At 41.4% G+C, this 22,780-nt stretch overlaps 1 protein-coding gene across 1 annotated transcript; it reads right to left on the reverse strand.

Moving 5' to 3' along the window:
• Positions 1-11,046: 11,046 nt before the first annotated feature.
• Positions 11,047-22,358, reverse strand: atp6ap1a (ATPase H+ transporting accessory protein 1a). Its single transcript, XM_088997674.1, has 11 exons — positions 22,203-22,358; positions 18,163-18,289; positions 17,039-17,113; positions 14,494-14,687; positions 14,290-14,330; positions 14,115-14,200; positions 13,468-13,611; positions 13,176-13,333; positions 12,732-12,782; positions 11,935-12,172; positions 11,047-11,723 (listed from the first exon to the last, which is right to left on the reverse strand). Exons 1-11 carry the CDS (start codon positions 22,319-22,321, stop codon positions 11,514-11,516), a joined length of 1,443 nt encoding a protein of 480 aa, XP_088853800.1. The 5' UTR covers positions 22,322-22,358; the 3' UTR covers positions 11,047-11,513.
• Positions 22,359-22,780: the final 422 nt, after the last annotated feature.

Genomic DNA, 22,780 nt, shown 5'->3' on the forward strand with positions numbered 1-22,780 from the left:
ATTCCCAGAGGAAACCATTAAAATGGGAATAATCCGTTCCCGGGTTTCCATAAAATATAGTTTTTAACTAAATATGCCTTAAAACTACACACAACATACCTTATTCTATGTATAATAAATGTGCTATTGTATTGTAATGAAAGAAATACACTGCATTGTGTCATAAAGTCACAAAGAGAGGCACATTACACGAGGACTATAATTAAAGAAATAAACTGTGCTGTAAAATAAAGTTTTTTTCAACTTCTTCGATTGCCCGAGACCGTCACTTTGAGAGCACGGAAACACCTTTTGCAACAGACGCACCTTTGATGGCTTCTGTGTTCCGGAGAATGGGAGCAATGGTTGACTTTGCATAGCAGTGCTAGGCCACTAAATCACACAAACGCACACCTCGTTCGTGTTTTTCAATTATCTCCTTCTTCTCAGCGACGGTGATTTTATTTTGTGTCTTCCTGGGTTGAACACGAGCCTGTGGTGGTTTTTTTTTGCCCCATCATAGTAAACTTATCAGCAAAAACCTCAAAGTAGGCGATCGACGTGTGCATTCAATGAGAGGGGGTGTGCAAAGTATCGCCGGCTGGAGCGCTGTTCGGTCGTGTGCTTCCGCCGAAGATCACTCCGCCAGCTGTGGTGGGTGTGTATTATGAAAATAGTGCTTATTATAAGGTTTAATTTCCTTAAATTAGAGGTTCTTATGACGAAAAGTTTGTAAGATAAGGTGTTTGTAAGTTGAGGTCTGACTGTATACAATTTTTTTTATCCCCCCCCAAAAAAAAGTCCCACCCCACAATTTTGAACAGTGATGTCCCAAATTATTTTGCACCACCATTCAGATAAAGCAGTATTTTTAAATTGACCTTGACAAAAACACAAAACAACTTGCCAGTGTACTCATTGTAGTAATAAGTGAGAGTCTTGTTTTTTTTATGTTACTTAATTTTGACTGTTTTGTAAAGCGCGTTGTTACAACTGCAGCGGTTATGAAAGCGCTATTTAAATCAGGGTGTATTGTGTTGTTTTTGTGCTTGTATTTATTTAGTAAGATTGTCTTGTTTTTGTTTTGGTCGTTTTCATGCTAACTTCATGAGAAAAGGATTGTGGAAAGGTATTTTGTGACATTTTTACACTCCATTGCATCATTTGTGAACCACTTTCCTGTCGCGATACATTGTTAGTGGAACTGCATAGTATGCATTTCATGGTGTCATATGTATAGTATATTTTTTTCAAGTATGGCGTAGTGTCGTGGAAAAAAAAAGTGTGATGTAAATATTACTTATTTTCATACTTCAATGATATTGAAATAGGTGGGTAGGTTTTCATCTTTCCGCCTGGAATAGGTTATTTCAATTTCCACAATTTCTTCTCTGGAAAAGCAATCTTGTACTATGAGTACAATGTTTTGTCTTGGTTTAACCTGAGCTAACTGTGCCCTCTGTTGGGTAGTGTAAAGTAGTAAAAGTCATTTCAGAAACATTGCGGATAACCTTAATGACTTTTCGCCTCCATTCCAAAGCACAATGACAAGAGAAAAGTCCCAGGGCTGGTGTCACAAAATATATATTACATTTGCAAACTTACATTTTGACCTTGGGAAGTAATCTCACCACTACAACGCACTTTCCCAACATTTTGTGCCACATTTTTATGCACTCTTGGAGTGCATGAAAGGCACGATCTGCCACAACTTCATCATCACAGTCACCCAAGCGCTGTGCAAGTTGGGAGGTTGTTCTTGCTAGGCAAGGTTCCTCAAGGCTAGGAACTATCAAATTCTCAGTGCAGATGGGTTGTAACTTGTAATGAAGCAGGCACGAGTTGTCCTGCCAACCACCACAGTTACTTCATCACACAGTGCACAAAGTATCGCCCCAAGATCTCTTTGCACAGCAGCCAGTCTTTCTTATACTATAGGGCAGGGGTGTCAAACTCATTTCGCATCGCGGGCCACATACGGCCTAGGGAGATGTCAAGTGGGCCGGACCATTAAAATTATACCATACTCTGCTAAAAATAACAATAATATCATGTCTTTCCTTTGTTTTGGTGTAAAGAAGCACAAGAACGTTAGGAAAATATTGAAATTTAATGAACTATGCTTTTACAAAACATTACATGAAACACCCCATATTTCCTTAGACAAATGTGCAATTTACTTTTATCATTCACAAATATGCATTGCAACTGATCCCACTGATTGTACACTGGCACAAAACTTTAATTGGCTCTTTCATCTGGAACTGCTTTATGTAACAAAGAGGGTACAGAAAGTGCTTAAGAATGAATGTCTCTCTGTGTCTTTGTGTTGTCACGTTATTTGTTATTTAGTTTTTTTTGTTCTTTTGACTTCAAGACGGCGCCGCGAGAGTGGCTGCCTTTCCAGCAGCTCCCATGATTTGCTTTTCTACTTTCATTTCTTTCATAACTTTGCTGCTGTGAAATGTACATTTCTCCACTGCGAGACTAATAAAGGCAAATCCAATCCAATCCAAAATATAGTACACATAGGCATATAAAATCTAAACGTAATCCCTGCGCACAACTTACAAACTAAGCAGAGTGATTTTAAATGTGTAATGAAGAAAGTGTTCGCCTGTCCTGTAAATCTGTAAACTTCATACATGAAACATACATACACATACAATACATACTGAAAATTTATGGAGTTGTATGAACAGTAGAATTCCATCACACAACGTTTGTTTTGAAGCTGCTGACTAACATTAAAGTGCACATTTTTTAAATCAACACAGTAAGGATTCATCTTCACAGAGCTGTATTCTTTCAATGCAAACAGTATCTAAGGCAGCATTTTAAAGGCGTTAGTCTAGTCTGGACTTGTATTTGTTCCTGAAACTTGGCATCTTTTGGCCTGTACAAGTGCATCAATACCAGGTGTCATGTCCTGACTAGCTGTCACTTTCAGAATGTCATTTAAGTGCTTGTTTGTGAGCCTTGAACGCATTTTTGTTTTATTGATATTCATCACTGAGAAAATTTGTTCACAAAGGTAGGTTGTCCCAAACATGCACAAAATTTTAGCAGCCAGGGCTGTTAATTTGGGGTAACCTGGTAGTCGATATTGATCAAATCTGTCCAGACCTACAGAGGCAAATTTGCCCTTCAAATCTGCATCACACTGCAAATCTATTATCTCTAGCTGAATTTCGACCGGCAGATCAGATGCATTAACTGTAAAAGGTGAGCGAAAAACTGAAACTGTCTCAAGTTCACCAAATAACTGAAAACATTTCTCAAACTCCCGCAGTGGTCCTGCAATTTTGTCTTTGTACCGTTTCATGTCCGCATCAGGTCTGGTCACACACACACATCTCTCACACAGGGGAAATGAGCAGGGTTGCCATTTGCCAGTTGCATCTCCGACAAAGTCAGCTTCAACTTAAATGCATGTATGTTGTCAGAAAACTGTGTGACAATTTTTTTGCGGCCTTGCAACATTTTGTTCAAATTGTTCAAGTGTTCAGTAATACAGTGAGACCTCAACTTACGAACTTAATTGGTTTCGAGACAGAGTGTGTAAGGTGAAAAGTGTGTACCTCCAAAAAAAAATTCCCATAGGAAACCATTAAAATGGGAATAATCAGTTTCCGGGTTTCCATAAAATATACTTTCCAACTAAATAAGCCTTAAAAGTACACATACATACAACACACCTTATTCTATGTATAATAAATGTGCTATTGTATTGTAATGAAAGAAATACACTGCATTGTATCATAAAGTCACTTTATTTACATTTGTGATGGTCATTTATGGCTTGATGGAATGGCGTTGGAGGTCGAAGGTCAAAGGGAATTGCTGTTTGGAAAGAGGCGCATTACATGAGGACTGCAATTAAAGAAATAAACTGTGCTGTAAAGTAAAATTTTATTTACCTTTTTGATGGTCGTTGATGGCTTATGGAAGTAGAGTCACCTTCCATAAGGACTGTTGGTAACATAACCTCTGGTGCTGTTCGGTCGTGTGCTTCCGCCGAAGATCACTCCGCCAGCTGTGGTGGGTGTGTATTATGAAAATAGTGCTTATTATAAGGTTTAATTTTCATAAATTTGACGTTTGTAAGACGAAAAGTTTGTAAGATAAGGTGTTTGTAAGTTGAGGTCTCACTGTATCAACCAAGAATGCAAGGTCCCGTAGCCATTCCTGAGATTGTAATTCCAACACCGGTTTTCCTTTTTTCTCCATGAACTGTCCGATTTCCTCTCGTAGATCAAAGAAATGCCTCAGCACAGCGCCTCGGCTTAACCATCTCACTTCAGTGTGGTATGGCAGGCTGTGGGTAAGGTTGCTGTCGCTGAGAAGTTTGTCAAAGTGACGATGGTTCAGACCTCTGGACCGGATGAAATTTACAGTGCGAACAACCACCTCCATGACGTGGTCCATTTTCAGCGACTTGCAACACAATGTGTCCTGGTGCAAAATACAGTGAAATGTCCAGAAACGATCTCCTCCATTAAGGGCTTGTACTTTGTCTTTGAACTTTGTCGCGACACCTGCTTTCTTTCCGACCATGGATGGCGCGCCGTCTGTAGCCAGGCTGACAGCGCGGGACCAGTCCACTCCAACTCTGTCCAATGCAGCAACGACAGAGCCGAAAATGTCCTCGGCTGTTGTGGTGTCCATCATTGGCACCAACTCAAGAAACTCTTCAGTAACAGTCAATGTCTCATCAACTCTTCGAATAAATATGGCCAGTTGGGCCACGTCTGTGATGTCAGTGCTCTCGTCAATTGCCACGGAAAATGCAATAAATGACTTGACTCTCTGTTTCAATTGACTGTCTAAATCTGCCGATAGTTCCGACATCCTCGCTGCTATAGTATTCCCCGTCAGGCTAATATTGGCAAAAGCTTGTCGCTTCTCGGGACATACAAGTTCAGCCGCCTTCATCATGCATCGTTTAACAAAGTCACCGTCGGAATACGGCTTCGATGCTAATGCTATTTCGCTAGCAATTAGGTAGCTGGCTTTTACCGCTGCTTCACTGACTTCTCGGCTCCGGATGAAAGTTGACTGCAATTCGTTAATATTTTCTCTTCTCAGTTGTCCTTGCAACCCGTTTTTCGCTGTGATGAGTCTCGTAGTGGATATTATATTCCTTCAATACGGAAACTTGTTGTAAACACACCAAGCACAAATGTTTTCCGTGCATCTCCGTAAATAAATAGGATGTGGTCCATTTTTCATTGAAAATTCTGCACTCCTTATCTACTTTTCTCTGTTCGTATAATGACATTTTGGCTAATTAGGGTGTAGCGGAGAGGTAGAGACCAAGGTATTAACGTCGTAACAAGCAGCAGATGGCGCATTGATACCGTCTGCTGGTTTTCAGTCTGTCTCAGTGATGCGCTTGTCTTCTACTCTGATGGAAAGAGCGGAAAGACTTCGCGGATAATCCATGAATTGCAGCGAACTAAAAATATTAATTCCATGTCTTTTATGCATTTTTTTCCACTTTCAAATTATCCTGCGGGCCTGATCGAACCTCCTTGGGGGCCGGTTCCGGCCCACGGGCCGTATGTTTGACACCACTGCTATAGGGGAAATGTGAAATTTTGAGTTTGAAACTCATCTTTTACAAAAACCTGTCCTGGAACATCCGACATTTTTCTGCATGCAAATTTTGGCTCCCAAAATGCAATGATTTTAAATTTTGTGCATGTGCATGTGTGTTTTTTTTTTTTTCACTTCAAGACGGCGCCGGGACAGTGGCTGCTTTTCCAGCAGCTCCTGTGTTTTGTTTTGTTTTTACTTCTGCCTTTCCTTTCCTCTTCCTTCCATAACTTTGCTGCTGTGAAATGTAAATTTCTCCACTGTAAAACTAATCAAGGCCAATCCAATCCAATGCCACTCCCAAGTGTTTTCTTTGCGCACAGAATGTGTATTGTCAGTGCTTGAATGAGCGTGGAGCACATCAGGAGAACGATTGAATTCATGGCATCAAAGCATTAAAAGTACGTCCTGTAACGGCAACTTCCACTCACCCCCCTCGATCTCACCAGGACCGAGTGCAGTCTCGCAGTACATTGGACAATTGCGCCATCTATCGTTTCCTCAATTGAACTCCATTTACTGAGCTTTGAAAAGAAACCATCACTGCATGTACAGTATACGCATGGAACGTACCGCATGTACACCAAATACAAAAGAGCTAATATTGTAGCACAAAAACAAAGATGGTGGAAACAAAGAATATATAGCATAAATACTGTGACCACTTCAAACAAAAGTATGCTGAACTGCATGCTGAGTGAAGCAAACAAAACAAACAAACAAACAAACAAAAAAACAAACCGTACATTATTTCCAAATGAGTTTTACAGAATGACAGATTAGGTGACTTGCCTCGTGTTTAACATTACTACATTACTGTTAAACCTGAAGTAAAGGAAGGGACAGATAACGCCACCCTTTGTCCCACTCGGTACCTCGAATCGAGTCAAAGTTGACCCAAGGGGGTGGGTCAGGTGGGTTGGAGGTTACATTTGTCGCACGATTGAAAAAAACATTTTTTCTCCCCAGAAAATATTTAATGACTGTAAATGCATCATTGTTGTCAGTAGCAGTGCTTTAAATCTGCCAATTTAAAAGCAGTGGGGTTAAAAAAAATGGTTGCCAGAGAACAGCTTGTAATGAATGGTCTGAGCTGGTCCATGACACAAAAAAGGTTGAGGGCCATTTTTCTACGACACAATGACGTTTCATTGCTTGTGGATGTCATTTTTAACAGGAATACATACCATCAGTTTCCAATTTGATATTGAGTGCACATTGGCTATGAATCATGAAACACTGGACGTGAGATCTAGAGATAGAGAGATAGAGGTAGAGAGATAGAGAGGGTAGAGGTAGAGATAGAGGTAGAGAGATAGAGAGATCGAGAGGTAGGTAGAGAGGTAGGTAGAGAAAGAGAGAGATAGAGACAGAGAGAGAGAGATAGAAATAGAGATAGAGATAAATAGAGATAGAGATTTAGAGGTAGAGGTAGAGAGAGGTAGAGAGATAGAGAGGGTAGAGGTAGAGATAGGGAGATAGATTTAGAGATAGAGAAAGAGAGAGATAGAGATAAAGAGAGAGAGATAGAGAGATAGAAATAGAGATAGAGAGAGAGATATAGATTTAGAGGTAGAGGTAGAGGTAGAGATAGAGAGAGAGAGTGAGAGTGAGAGACAGATAGATTAGATAGACAGATAGACTAGATAGACTAGATAGACAGATAGACAAGATAGACAGATAGAAGTTAGACTAGATAGATAGACATAGATAGATAGACAGACAGACAGACAGACAGACAGACAGACAGACAGACAGACAGATAGATAGATAGACAGACAGACAGATAGATAGATAGATAGATAGAGAAGGAGAGAAAGAGAAAGAGAGCGAGAGATAGATAGATAGATAGATAGATAGATAGATAGATAGATAGATAGATAGATAGATAGATAGATAGATAGATAGATAGATAGAGATAGAGAAATAAAGAGATAAAGAAATAGACAGAGAGAGAGAGAGAGAGAGAGAGAGAGAGAAATAGAGAGAGCTATAGAGAGATAGATAGATAGATAGATAGATAGATAGATAGATAGATAGATAGATAGATAGATAGATAGATAGAGAAGGAGAGAGAAAGAGAAAGAGATAGATAGATAGATAGATAGATAGATAGATAGATAGATAGATAGATAGAGAAATAAAGAGATAAAGAAATAGAGAGAGAGATAGAGAGACAGAGAGAAATAGAGAGAGATATAGAGAGATAGAGATAGATATAGAGAGATATAGAGAAATAGAGAGAGATATAGAGAGATAGAGATATATATATATATATATATATAGAGAGAGAGAGAGAGAGAGAGAGAGAGAGAGAGAGAGAGAGAGAGAGAGAGAGAGAGAGAGAGAGAGAGAGAGAGAGAGAGAGAGAGAGAGAGAGAGAGAGAGAGAGAGAGAGAGAGAGAGAGAGAGAGAGAGAGAGAGAGAGAGAGAGAGAGAGAGAGAGAGAGAGAGAGAAACCTATGAGCCCAACAAGGGTCCTTCCTCTTTATCCAGAGCCAGTGGCTGCTTCTTTCTGCTGCTTCAGAGAGTGACCTAACTGTGTGTCTTTTAGCAGCCTGATGGTGGAGGAAGCCACAAACCCTCTGCATCCAATTTCAATTGGATATACCTTGGTTTTCCATCCCCGCTGTTGCACATCCACTGCGAGTTCTGTGTAGCACAGTTTCTTGCGCTCATAGGCCTCTTCAACGGAGTTTTCCCACGGGATTGTGAGTTCTGCGATGTAGACAGCCTTGAGTGACGAGGACCAGAGCACCAAGTCTGGTCTGAGGGTGGTGGCTGCAATCTCCGCTGGGAAAACCAATTGCTGGCCAATGTCAACCCGCATCTCCCAATCGCGGGCCCTGGATAGCTGTCCAACTTCTGGTTTGGCAGTAGGATGGTTGGGCTTTTCCTGTCCCTCTCGGATGAAGGTCAATGGTGCTGTGCTGGACGTGGTGGCTCACATTGGCAAGGAGTTGATGGTATTCCTCTTGCTCTCAAGGACAACTGCCAAACTCTTTAGGACCTGGTTGTGCCTCCAGGTGTAGCGGCCTTGTGTGAAGCTGGTCTTACAACCGGTCAGGATGTGTTTGAGAGTTCCCGGCGTTCGACAGAGGTCACAGGTTGGATCTTCGCCATACCATTGGTGGAGGTTTTTTGGAGATGGGAGCACGTCATTGATAGCTCTGATGATGAAGCTGATGTTGCTTGCCTCCATTTCCCAGAGATCCTTCCAGCTGAGCCTTCTCTTCTCCAGGCCTTCCCACCTCATCCATTGTCCCTGCTTGGCAAGAGAGACAGCCCGTGCAGTTCTTTCAGCTTCCTCTTGGCGGCGCACCTCTGCTATCACCATTTTCCTTCTTCCCGATGTTGAAGCCTTACGCCAAGAAGGTTTGTTTGTAAGGCCAAACCCCCCTCTTCTGAACTGAACGTGCCAGCCTTCTGTACAGATGTATCGACGTACATGTTCTTCTCCAGGTAGGTGGAAAGTCTCCGTGCTACAACATTAAAGAAGATTTTCCCCTCAACGTTGAGAAGGCTAATTGGACGGAATTGACTGATGTCTGCCGCATCCTTCTCCTCCGGCTCTCCGCCATGCCTTTGGTATTATCCCTTTCTGCCACACAATCCTCATGAGTCTCCAAAGATAACGCAGAACATCTGGTGCGTTCTTGTAGAGCTTATATGGAACTCCATTTGGCCCCGGGGCTGATGCTGATCTTGCACGCCGTATTGTATTGTCCACTTCCTTCCATTTTGGAGAGCCAGTCTCGAGGTTGAATTCTGGTGGTTCAATAGGGGGGATGTCATGTGGGATAGCTAGTTTTTCCTGCCTCTTTGTGTCCTGGTGGACCTTTTCCAGATGCTTTTCAAGTTCCTGCTTGGAGGTTTTAAGGATTCCGCTTTTGTCCTTCGTGAAGAGGTCTTTGACAAACTTGAAGGGGTTTTTATAGAACCGTGTTCTTGTGTGTTCCTTGTTCTTGCGATGTTTTCTCAAGTTTTCTGCCCTTCGTAAGGTTGCCAACCGGCATTTGATATCCCCTTGGAGCAGCATGAGACCTTCTTTCTCTGCATCAGAGGCCTTCTTCCACTGTTTTCGCAGGTCCCTTCTTTCTCTGACCAGTCTGTCTATCTCTTGCTGCCTCCTGGATTTGGTTGGTGGTGGTCTTGCATTGGCGGTTTTCCGGATGTACACTCCAAAGCGCTCCTCCCCGTAGTGATAGATGATGTCACCAATATTTTCCAGCTTTTTCTCTGCTGTGGCCACTTGTTGCTCCAAGATTTTGGTCAGATCGTTATTGACGGTTTCCGACTCTCTTTTCTCGATAGCTTTTGGCCACTTCACACTTGGTCTGTGCCCTTTGATCTTGTCCTCCTTGGGAGGTCTCTGTGGTTGCGTGGGCTCTTCCACCTTTCGTTCTGTGAGTGCATTACCATCGTCCCTGACAGGGGTGTAGACGCTCTGCGAACTTTGGTTGTCGTCCCGTCGCTGTGCTTCACTCGACTTATTTGACGTCTGACTTCGTAAGAAATATTGGTCAATGCGAGGCCCTTGTGTCTGCTTTCCCAAGCACTGTCTCTTCCCTTGGTGGATCTTTAACCCGATAGCTGATGTTACTTTTGCCCAGCCACAGACGCACACCTTGAGTGAGTATCCTGCTGCCGTTGTCTCATGTGCCATTCTTGCTCGTAGGCAGGTTCGTTCCTGGGTCGGTGACAGTGTTGTCAGTCATTGAGCCATCTTGCGCCCCCGCTCTCGCAGGCTCTAGGGGTATCTTTCTTTGTATTCTTTCTGTAGCATTTAGCGGGTGCCTCCAACAAACTGAACCAGCGTTGGTGACTGCCACCATGGGTAGCTAGCCCATGACAGCCCCAGTGGGGTCTATTCCCTCCTGTCAGCTGTCTCTCCAAGCTGTCACACAGACTTTCCTATGTTGTCAGCTGTCCTTTCACAGCAGTCACTGGATAGCATCCAGATACTAAGAATCATGAAACACTGGACGTGATGTTATTCTGTCCATTTGTGCCAATGGATGGTCCTCACATGAGATTAGCCTTGATGTTGAGAGTGGTGTGGGAGCTGTGCCTCAGGGATGGGAGGTTGTGAATTTGGGACATCGTAGATGACACACATCGTCTGTAGTGTGCCATCGTCAGTAGTGACAGATATATAGAGAGAGATGTAAAGATAGATAGAGAAAGACAGATAGAGAGATCTAGAGATCTAGAGATAGAGATCTAGAGATAGAGAGATAGAGGTAAAGATAGAGAGAGGTAGAGAGGTAGGTAGAGATAGAGAGATAGAGAGAGAGATAGAGAGAGAGATAGAAATAGAGATAGAGATAAATAGAGATAGAGATTTAGAGGTAGAGGTAGAGATAGAGAGAGGTAGAGAGGGTAGAGGTAGAGACAGAGATAGGGAGATAGATTTAGCTATGATAGATAGCTATGATTAAACTAAGAAATTAAGTCATGCGTGTAGTATCATTTCATTCCACAGATACTTTTATTGACTCTACAGCACCATCTCTTCAGTCATCAAACAGCATGAAAGCAGCTGACATCATAAACATTCTTCTCTTCTACAGACAATATGTATTCGCTTCAGTGAAACACAAACACGCACACATCAATAATCACAAATACCTTTGCCAATAAATAACATTTCACATGAGATATCTTCCCCCATGTGGGGCTAAATTATTCCAATAAGCATGAATTTGTGTACCCAGCCTCAATAATGACAATTACTTGACTACAAAAAGATTAAGGATACAGTGGATGGGGGGTGGGGGGCAGAGATTAGTCTACACCACAAACCAAACACAGAGGCAGGGAGGGTGAGGGTGGAAGAATTCCTGTGAAATACATGAACAGGGACATGCTATCGTGTGTGTAGATGGAAAGACAGGAGCATTGTAACAAGGTTAGGGCGTGGATGGATGGGATGCCTACTCTGTCTGTGGCACAGAGATAGCTGGGCCTTTGGGGTCGTCAAAGCGGTCCATGGTATGGAGCTCCATGATCATGTGTAGGCCGTAGGTGAGCACCAGGACCATGAGGAGACTGGTCATCAAGCCCATCCAGATCCCCGGAGAAAAGAAACCGGCGCAGTCTGAGGCATATGAGAATTTGCTGCCACTCACATTGAAACCTTGAATCTGTCAGCACAAACAGATGATTGATGGATTAATGTTTGAATTGGTACACTGACAAGAAAAAAAACTGAATGGCGGTATAATACAGTTGAAACATATACATTTAATATGATGTGAATATGCTACATTAGGAGTATCCAGACATAAATATGTGAACACTCAGTGCATACAACATGGATATGTTGTAAAAATGTTACACGGCACGAGATCTTACTTGGAAGTCTTCAAATGCAACCCTCCACTGATTGGACGGATCTTTGGGTGAACGCGGGACGAGCTGTGGCCACTGGAAGTTGCTCACAGACTTGCAGCGGTATGAGTACTCAGCAGGGGCGTAAATCTTCCTGCTGCCATTAAACGTCGCTTTGGTGCCGTCATACTCCAACTCCACTGCATCCAGTGTGAACCAGCGACGGGCTGACACCGTGTAGTGGCGCTGGCTCAGCGCAAAGCTGCACGAACACACACAGCCTTTTTGTTTTGCTTTTATACGGGTACTTGGTTTTTTTTTTAGCATAGTGTTGCATAATATATGTATTACAGCGGTTCCTTGCAATATTGCGGTTTAAAATGTACATTTGTGAGTTGTTTATTTAGAGTCTTTTTCAGTCTAATAAAACACCGAATGTAATCATGGTAAAATAAAAGTGTCCTCCTTGTGGATTTCGATGGTTATATGTATTTGCAATGTAATTACCACGATAAACAAGGTAACAATGCATTCGTAGTCATACAGTATGGAATGGTACAGAAAAGAGCCTATTACGTTGTAGCACACTATAGTATCATTGTGATGGCAGTTTCATCCTGAAAAATCTTATTTCAATTTATGGATAAGGAATGTTGACGTCCCTGAACAGATTGTGTTCCATTTTAGAGGTCTGAATGTACAGTTCAGAGTAGTACAGAATTGGGAAAGTGAAGCTCCATGCATAAGTGAATGAATTAATGCTCCATGAAGCTTAATTTGTCCATCAGTATTTAAAATGTGGATGTTTCAAGCAGACTCACGTCAGTTTGAAGTTGCGGTGTCCAAGAATGTTCTCATAGTTAAGGGCCAGTCTGAAAATAAATAAATCCATAAAAATTACAATGATGGAATTCAAATTCACACGTTTAAAAATCCACCTCTTTGTGTATCTCTTGCTTTCCTTAACCAGCAGGAAGAAGAATCAAATCAGTCCCTTGTTGCTTGAATAATGCATAAAACCCTTTTGTACAAGTAGATAGATGGGATGGCTGCATTAGATCAGACTTGAAAAACAAAGTACTATAGAAGAGGAAAGGTTGCCCCTTCCAACATTTGGCAAAGACACCCAGAGTCATACATTGCTGAGTGTTCTCGAAAATAGGTTCAATAGAGAAAAAAATATTGGCAAATTCATGAATAACAACCCTAGGAAGTTAAGACTTGTCCAAAAAAAAAGTCAAGACGTGCCGATAACTTTGCCTTACCTTGCTTTGGTTTTTTCGCAACTGGAACCGTGTAGCTTTGGACTGACGCCATCACCGAAGGTGGACGGGGTGAGGTCGTGCGACTCCCAGCGGCCGCTGCGAAGGATGCTGACTGACAGACCTTTAGCCCAAAACAGGATGCAGCTGCTCGCACTCTCCTGCCCATGCACGTACATACACACCAATTAAAATTTGGTGATTTTTTTTCCCCCTCAATTTTACGGAGAAACGTTCATGAAAATTTGAAAAATCCTTAATTCCATGAAAATCCATGAAAAAAAAAACGGGAGACCTTAAACTCCACTGGAGCGTAGACGCGAGCCTTTTCGTTCATTTTGCGCTGCCTCTCGCGCTCCCAATCTCTGTAACCACCCCTGGCCTGCAGCAGTGAGCGGCCACCCACCAGCGCAGCCTCCATGGAGAGCAACTGGGAGCCCTGCAAACAACCCCCCCCCCCCCCCCCCCCACACGCACGCACACACACGCACGAGTACTGTTACTGTTTTTTTGTTGTTGCTCTGTCTTTCCTTCCGCCATACTGTGATTCCTGTTGCTGTTTTTCACCACCGTTTCTTCCCCCAAGAGTCAGCAATGCCTAAAGCATTCAATGGAATGCTTAACGGAATTCGATGTGGACATGCCGTGAGGTTAAGGGAAAAAAAGCGTAAACTGAGAAGGACAGACTATGTTGCTTCATTGTGATATGTTCCAAACAACACATTTGAAAAGAAGAATCTTTTTGTCCCTCCCTGACTGAATGTCTGAAGGTTAAGGAGATGCAACTTTCTGGAAAATGTCCAAGTCACATGCTCGAAAGCTGAGGTGCCAAAGAGGTCATCTGTGTATCTGTGATCGATTGCTATTCCTCAAATACCACCATGACCTGTCACTGCTCATTAAAATCTGAATTCACTACAGTGTTTGGCAACATGGACTCACCCTAGAAGGGTGGAGTGCGGTGTAGATGGCTGTATAGGGAACAGTCTGACTTTTCATCACGCTCACAACCTGGCCAATCACCTCGTCTAAAGGAAGCAACAAGAACGCGTTTGTTAAAAGGCCGGACATTTTTAAAGCAATGCCCTTTTTAAAGCCTGAGTGAAGAAAGACTCACCGTTGCCACTGAGAACGTCTTTGACAGACATTAGATCCGACCTGAAAGCAAAACCATGACACATTTTCACACCTGGCAGTCAAACAACGCACAGATTTTATGAGTGACCATCAGGTGTGCTGCAGGAAATGATGGAATTGCACACACATCTAGTCTGAAAGTTACTTGGCACAAAAAGCTTATGGGTGTATCTAGTGAACTGACCCGATGTAGTAGGGCAGTCGGAAGACGAGCAGTGCCGGCGAGGAGGCGTTGAGTGTGAGCTGACTGAGTGTGTCGGGGTCCATGTATAGAGGGGAGATTTCCAATTGCTCTTGCAAGTGACCAATCACAGCATTGGAGCCCAGCCAGGACACGGTCGGAAGGACCAGGGAGGCCGACGATAACCTCAGAGCACTCTTCAACAGACAGACGATATTAGCATCTGCCACTCAAAACCCTGCACAGTGTTCCATGTCCTCTTTAAAGGACAACTGACGTCTCCGGACAAGTTGTGTCCATAATTTGTAAAATCGCTTCAAACGACTTCTACTGAGCGTATTTTACAAAGATTCCACCGCATATAGCTATATTTTACATTTTAAGACTCGCGCTGAATATTCAGGAAGTCTTGTTTTTGAGTTGGTGACGAGTCCGTACGTGACGTCACTGAAGGAACGCACCTGACCGAAAAAAGGACACATTGTAGCAGTCCTTCCATCACGTCAATATATTTTGCTGTACTTGTTTGGTCTGAAAACGTCATGTTGCACCAAAAAGAGCCGGAAGAGCGCGACCAGAATCAGAATCAGAAAACCTTTTTTCGTCCCACAATGGGGAAATTTGCAGTCCACAGCAGCAATTGAAAGGGGATGGGGTGGGGGGTGAAAGGATAGAAAACAAGATATTCTGAGCATAACAAAATAAAACTGTCAACTGTATACTGTGTAAATGTAAATGTGCAAAACCGTTTTATAAAAAAAAACTATACACAGTGCAATTATCAAGAAACCAAGCTCCATGTAAGGAATTTATCAGCCTGCGGAAACGGGCTGATTAATTCCTCACACGGAGCTAGGTCGCCATTTTCTGCCTCTTTTTTGGTGATTCACTTCCCCCCAATGTTGCCTCAAAATGGCACGGAATAAATTATTTAATCAAATGCAAACATGTATGCTTTCTTCTTCAGAACTATTTGAATCATATTCATAACTGGATGAGTAACAAGGAAGCATATTCTCCGAATCTGAAGCCATTGTTTTGATTCTCCAGCAAGGCAAGATGACTTGGGGTGACATCACGAACAAAGGGGCGGGACCTTCTGAAACTGGCCGCTTCCGGGTTCATTTTTTTTGCAGATTTTGGACACTTTAAGTAATTTTTTTGTGTGTTTTGAATTTGACTAAAAATATCATACTGCATGTTTTGGATATGTTGCATACTATAAAACGTTTTTCTGATGTCAGTTAAGAAACAAAAAAGTGATGTCGGTTGTCCTTTAAGGGAAATACTATATGATACTTTGCTTTTCATTATTTCAAGTGTTGTCAGGAATGTTATCTTCTTCCTTTCGGCTTTTCCCTTGAGTGTTCGCCACAGCGAATCAGTGTCCTCAATCTAACCCGGTTTTGTGTATCATCTTCTCTCACACCAGCTACCTTCATGTCCACTTTGACAACATCCATAAAACTCCTCTTCGGTCTTCCGGTCGGTCTCCTGCCTGGCAGTTCAAGGCTCAGCATCCTTCTCCCGACATAGTCACTCTGTCTCCTCTGGACATGTCAAAACCATCTCAGTCTGGCCTCTCTGACTTTCTCTCCAAAGCCTCTAATATGAGTTGTCTCTCTAATGTACTCATTCCTGATCCTATCCAACCTGGTCACTCCCAAAGAAAACCTCGACATCTTCAGCTCTGCTTCCTGTCTTTTCTTCAGTGGCACTGTCTCCAGTCCAAACATCATGGCTGGTCGCACCACTGTTTTATACACTTTTCCTTTCATCCCAGCTGAAAGAAACCCTTCTATCACACATCACACCTGACATGTTTCTCCAACCATTCTAGCCTGCCTGGACACGCTTCTTTACCTCTTTTCCACACTCTCCACTGCTCTGGACAGTTGACCCCAAGTACTTAAAATCCTCCACCTTCTTTCTCTCTTTTCCCTGTAGCATCACTCTTGTACATGGATCCTTCTCATTCACACACATATATTCCGTCTTGCTGCGACTGATCTTCATTCCTATCCTTTCCAGGGCATACATCTGGGAGTCTTGTAAAAGTTATCAAATTAACCAATCCAATATGATGGAATGCACAGCGCTCGATTCATGTTTAAAATGAGGGAAAATTGGTTCTAAATGTCTAAAATTTTAATTGTCAACATTGTTCTTATTACAGCATCTCCTTTATTTTCTTCTTATACTTCTTTTATTTCATTTCCTCTTCCCTTTCATAACTGTGAATTTCTCCATTGTGAGACTGATAAAGGTGATTTTATCTAATTACAGTAAAGTCTCGTTATATCGATATCGGTTATATCGATAGTACTGCTTATTACGATACTATTTCTATGAACGCAAGGAGAAAATTTACATGCCGCAGGATCGGATATATCGATAGTCCGGTTATATCGATATTTTTTCCGACTCCAGAGAATATCGATATAACGAGACTTTATTGTATTTTTACATACAAAATGCAAAGTGCAATTGCACAGTTAACAGAAAGTTATAGCAATAAAACACCCAAGTGGTAGAAACCTGAACCAACCTCCAGGTTGGGGAAAACGCTGTCCTGCTTATTTCCGAAAGCTCCCCCATACAGTGTGAAATCCTCCACGCTCATCTGGAGGAAAAACAACAGGAACTCTTTTGTATATGTTGGCATTTCTCATTGCAACTATGACCAGACTTGCAAAAATGTATCTCGCCGTGCAGAACGGGCGCTCTCTTTTAAACACATATATTATAAATTTCCTGATTTTCACGATCTTGAAGGTATTCTTTAATCAGAGACATGGCTTGGCGCAGATGGTCCAATTATTCTCAACAAGGCTTGCTCACTATATTTCATTTTTTTTATTTTCTAATCGGGATGGTAAAAGAGGAGGAAATCATTTTGAGCAGATATTTATTTTTGAACATTTGGCCACGACGCTTCTTTTATTAGTGAGTCTTCTGAGTTTTGAATTGATTTTACATACCAACAGAATTTTAATAACTAGCATATCTCGCAACAGACTTAAAACAGAGGACACACGCTGGACGTGGACATAATTTCCGGCCTGCCCATTGGCATGTCTTCTGTTGTTGACATGACTACGATAGACAACTACTGTGTAGACATTACCGGTTTTAATTGGCGGGAAGACCGGTGAGAGCAGTGAGGTCAAGCAACCAAACTTCTGAGATGGCTGCAATTTTTTTTAGATTTTAAATATCTCTCCTTTTGACATTTTACCTGCACTATGTGATATTATTAATGATTCAGTGGTTCCACTTGTAACTTTTAAAACAATTAAATTAAAAAATTAAATAAAGAAGTACAGTGACAAAGAAATTATTTTACTCAGAAGTCAAAAAGACAGCATTCAATAACTTTTTATTTTTTTTTTTTTTTCAAATCAAGCCTTTATACTTATTTACTATTATTATTATTTACTATTATTATTATTATTATTATTATTATTATTATTATTATTATTATTGGGCTTGTGGGTGTATGAATCTGTGTGTTTTTGATGGGCGGTGGGGGTCCTTTTTTATGTAATCATTTAGAAGTTTTAATTGCACAGCACTTACAGTTGCACTTTTCAGTTTGAAAGTTGCTACATAAATAAAATTTGACTGCTTGACACTGACTGTTGCTTGAAAATAATCAATAAATTCACATACCTTGTCCTGAAGAAATAGCAGCACATTTCGGGGGCCGGTGTGGAGAGTTTTGTCCAGGTAAGCGCTCAGTTGCTGCTCCTCCACAATGTGACCGGCTGCAGGGAGGGGCTGGTTGGCTTGGGGAGTCCTGTAGAAGATCCATGATCAGAATGAGAGTAGGAAAAGCAGGATTGTCACAATTAACCCATGTGTGATGCTTGATTCTTTCCTACACCAAAATTGTGTCCGGTTTCATATTAGACCATCAAAACAGGGAAATACATTTTTGCATTGATGAATTTGAGACAACTCAAAATGCCATTGGTTTTGGATGACTGTGCATGTTGGAACACAACAAGGTACATTTGCTTTTGGGGTAAAAAAAAAAAAAGAATTTCAAATGTTTACCATTCAGAATGTCGTGCAAAACCGAAAAAAAAAAAAAAAAAAAAATAACCGTATTATACCGCAAATATAATGGAATCGTATTGTTTAGCACGGTATGCTTTTATTGTCTATCTACAATATGTGTTAACACATTTCATTCACAAGGGATCAAAAACGATAATTTGGGAATAATATTTACAAATGTATATTTTTTTCTTGTCAGTAGTAGCTCTATGCAGGTTAATAAAAGAAGGAAGCTATTTTGTACGCATGTTTTTTCCATTGTATTTAGTTACAAAACTGGTATTGTACAAACCTGACACACATACATATACGTATATATACATATACATATATACAGATATATAAATAGATACACATACACACATACATACACATTATATATATACATACACATTATATATATATACAGTAAAGTCTCGTTATATCGATATTCAAGGGAGTCCGAAAAAATATCGATATAACCGGGACTATCGATATATCCGACCCTGTTTGCATGTAATTTTCTCCGTGCGTGCATAGAAATAGTATCGATATAACCGGGACTATCGATATATCCGATATCGATATAACGAGACTATACTGTATATAAATATATACAGTAAAGTCTCGTTATATCGATATCGGATATATCGGATAAATTACATGCAAACAGGGTCGGATATATCGATAGTCCCGATATAACGAGGTATATATACGAGACTTTACTGTATATATATATATACAGTATAGTCTCGTTATATCGATATCGGATATATCGATAGTCCCGGTTATATCGATACTATTTCTATGCACGCACGGAGAAAATTACATGCAAACAGGGTCGGATATATCGATAGTCCCGGTTATATCGATATTTTTTCGGACTCCCTTGAATAGCGATATAACAAGACTTTACTGTATATGTATATATATATATATATTAGATTATTAAATTATGAAGGAAGTGACGCAACGGCGCACAGTGTGGCACCATGTCCCGCCCATAGTTTCCAGAACAATCTCGAGGAGATTCAGTGTGAGTCGCAATTTTCTGTTGGTCACGATTAACGCGCATTTTCATGACAATATCTTATTTTGTTTCCCCTTTTGTACTGTCTAGTGTTATCTAATTAGTTCCCTTATTCATTTCGAGTCCAGATTACTTTTTGTGTCATTATTTACTTCACGTTTTGTCGAGTGGAACTTTGAAGCACATGTGCTTCATAGTGCTTTTCTATTGCGCAGTTAATCACAAGACGAAACCCATGCGACTTCACCCATCCCTTCTGCCATACTGTGTTGCAGGTAATAATTGCTTCATTTCGTTTTTATTGTACAATATTTAGTTTATTGTGTAGTGTTTCATTTGCCCGTGAATGTTCGTGGCGGGTTGAACTGTGGCCCTTGCAAGCGCACCGCGTGTTCTGCCGAGTCTCTGCGTATGATGCGTTCAGGGACATCATGTAAATAACCGTGAACCTGTGTTGTATTCTCATTTTCTGTAAATAACCACTATACGATCACACGTTGTTAATTTTGTTTTGTTATCTACAATGTTTTGCATTTGAGAACAATCTCGAGGAGATTCAGGTTAATCACAAGACGAAACCCATGCGACTTTACCCATCCCTTCTGCCATACTGTGTTGCAGAAATAAAAGAAATAAAAAGACACATCCACGCGTTTGGTCTCATTAATACGGCAGCATCGTGGAGATGAAGACAGTCACTGTTGTGACACCCGTCACATATATATACACGCACCAGTGACGTGCAGTCAGTGGAGGCAGGGGAGGCAGTGCCTCACCTGTCATCATGGAAAGCTGTCATGGAAATATCAAATGAAAAAATAAATTAAACAGTTATATGTATTTATTGATTTGTACTTTAAAGTTCTTGTCCATTTAACTTCACCGTTTTAGGATTTTTTTCTAAATCGCTGAATTTTCACATTTACCGTTCAAATACTAAGTAGAGACGAGCAGTGAGGCACCAGCCGGCTGATCCTCACTATGGATTGCGCAATCACTATGCTTACTGTAATGGCTTGCTCTGCAGTGAGACCGCATTGCTGTCCTTCTGCATATCGCTATTAAAGGGTTCAAACACGTTTAGTATATGAACTAAATTTCTACAGTTTAGCTGGTGTGTATAATGTAGAGTCATTGTACATTATAAACACTGTACTCCAGTGTTTATTTTGTTTTATTTTTATCAAAACGCTGTGCGTAGGTGAGGCACACAGTTCTCCCGCCTCATGACAGGCAGGGGGCGCTTGTGATTCCAGAGATACTTCTTACTCCACGTCTGCAGAATAATAGAATTAGAGACAGAAAGCTACAGTAAACAGTTAGCAAGTAAAGTGCAACCCTGCAGTCATTTTTTCGTGTTGCTTGGCCTCACTTTCAGAATGGAGGATTACATATCTAAATTGAAAATTTTCTAAACTGGACTTTCAATCGAAGCAGGAGGTAATAATTAAAGGAAGACCAACACCGGAGCTAAAAGGTTTGCTTCAGACAACGGGACACAATAATCGAAAAGGCTCGCTGTGTGGATGTCCAGCAAGAAACCGCCTTTTCTGCTTTTCCTGCCTTCTGTTCTCAATTTGTGACAATGTCTGGACTCAAATGGGATATTGTGACCTGAAAATTTTACAACGGAGCCTCATCAAAAATGAGCGAAGACTCAACATCAGCATCCACAATGCTAAGGTAAAGGAGAACCGGGAGATTTTAAAAGATCTCATCAATGCCACCTGCTTCCTTGCCAAACAACAGCTGGCATTTCGTGGAAATGATGAAAGTAAGGGCTCTGCTCATCGTGGCAACTATGTTGAACTATTACATGCTTTCGCTCAGAAAGATGACAGGCTAGCGAGTCATTTTGGGACATCCACTATATTTTCTAGCCTGTGAAACAGAATACAGAACGATTTAATTGAAGCAGTTGGTGATGTCATTAGAAATGACATTAAAAAGGAGATCGGTGCAGCCCCATTTGTTGCTGGAGAAGTAGACGAGATTGTCATTCTCAGCACTGAAAACATACAGTCGGAACAGGACTGATCAAGCACGACTTTCTTCACTGGCAGTCATCTCCGTTGAGACAGAGAAACTTTTAAAACCGAAGATAAGGAAGGCTTCTACAAAGAAGTTATCGATGCCTTTCTTCAGAAGGAGCGGCGCATGGACTAAAAGTAACACGATAAAAACGTTTTTTTTTAATTATTTTTTTCTATGCTAGTTTGTATATATAAAAAATGCTGACATGAAATTTTAAACAAAATACGTTAACTGTTGCCAATCAAATGGTGAATAAACTACTCTGTAGAGTTCATGTTTGTAAATCTGACTATGATGACGTCAGTGCCTCACCAGCCATGAACCTCACCGCACGTCACTGACACGCACGCGCGCACCCACACGCATGCACCTGAGTCGTGCACTCAATTTTAACAGTGGCCTCGTGGTAGGACTCATTCCCAATCATTTACAAACATTCATCCAAACTCAATTGCACGATTAATGGAATGGCACGCGCGTACGATTTAAGCGTGTCGCGGCGGACATCTGAGTGTTTTTCTCCACAAGATGCTAGGTGTCAGGTGGCTTACACTCGGTCGTTTGCAGCAAAAAATAACATGCCATAAATAAACAAACATGGACTCACCACAGGTGGGTCCACAAGACGAGCGGCACATGTTCTTCGCAGCGCCCCAGCAGGCCGAGCAGCAGGACGAAGAGGGCGGTCGAGATGCGAGGAAAGTGGAGCGCCCGGGTCGTCGCCATCTTCGGTTACCCCAGCGTGTGACGTCACGGGCAGTAGATGAAGAGATGGAGTCACTGCGCAAACTCGTTCGAGCAACTGTCAAGTCTTTGTCCCCCCGCCCCCTCAGAATAAATTTAAAACAAACGAAATAAAACAAATAAATGAATATATAAAAGAACGTATTATCACAATAATACTTTGGTCAGCCGCAAGGTGGCTTTGGGTTAAAGGTTGTTGCAAAATCACTATCGCAAAATCACTATCATTGCAATGTTTCTTGAAACTGTGATTGGGTTCCATTCACTAAACTGCTTTCTTGGAATACCGAAAACAATTTGAAAAATGATCCTTTCGTGTTTTCTCTTTCCATGCAGAAACTAAAGTTCCCAGTTAGCATTTTCTAAAATGATTATTTTCAAGCCAAAGTGGTTTGAAAAGACACTAACTTGCAAAGACTTGCTTTTGGAAACTGGGTCCTC

The sequence above is a fragment of the Hippocampus bargibanti genome, linkage group LG01 (assembly GCF_051943395.1).
Source record: "Hippocampus bargibanti isolate YZ-2025 linkage group LG01, ASM5194339v1, whole genome shotgun sequence".
Lineage (NCBI taxonomy): Eukaryota > Metazoa > Chordata > Actinopteri > Syngnathiformes > Syngnathidae > Hippocampus > Hippocampus bargibanti.

What these genes read in the sequence shown, in the direction of transcription:
- atp6ap1a (XM_088997674.1), bottom strand. Translation starts at nt 22,321, where the DNA reads ATGGCGACGACCCGGGCGCTCCACTTTCCTCGCATCTCGACCGCCCTC. An exon ending in GTCTTGTGGACCCACCTGTG is followed by an intron (nt 18,290 to 22,202) that starts GTGAGTCCATGT and finishes GATCTTCTACAG; the next exon opens with GACTCCCCAAGCCAACCAGC. An exon ending in CACCGCAACTTCAAACTGAC is followed by an intron (nt 12,173 to 12,731) that starts GTGAGTCTGCTT and finishes GTGTTCGTGCAG; the next exon opens with CTTTGCGCTGAGCCAGCGCC.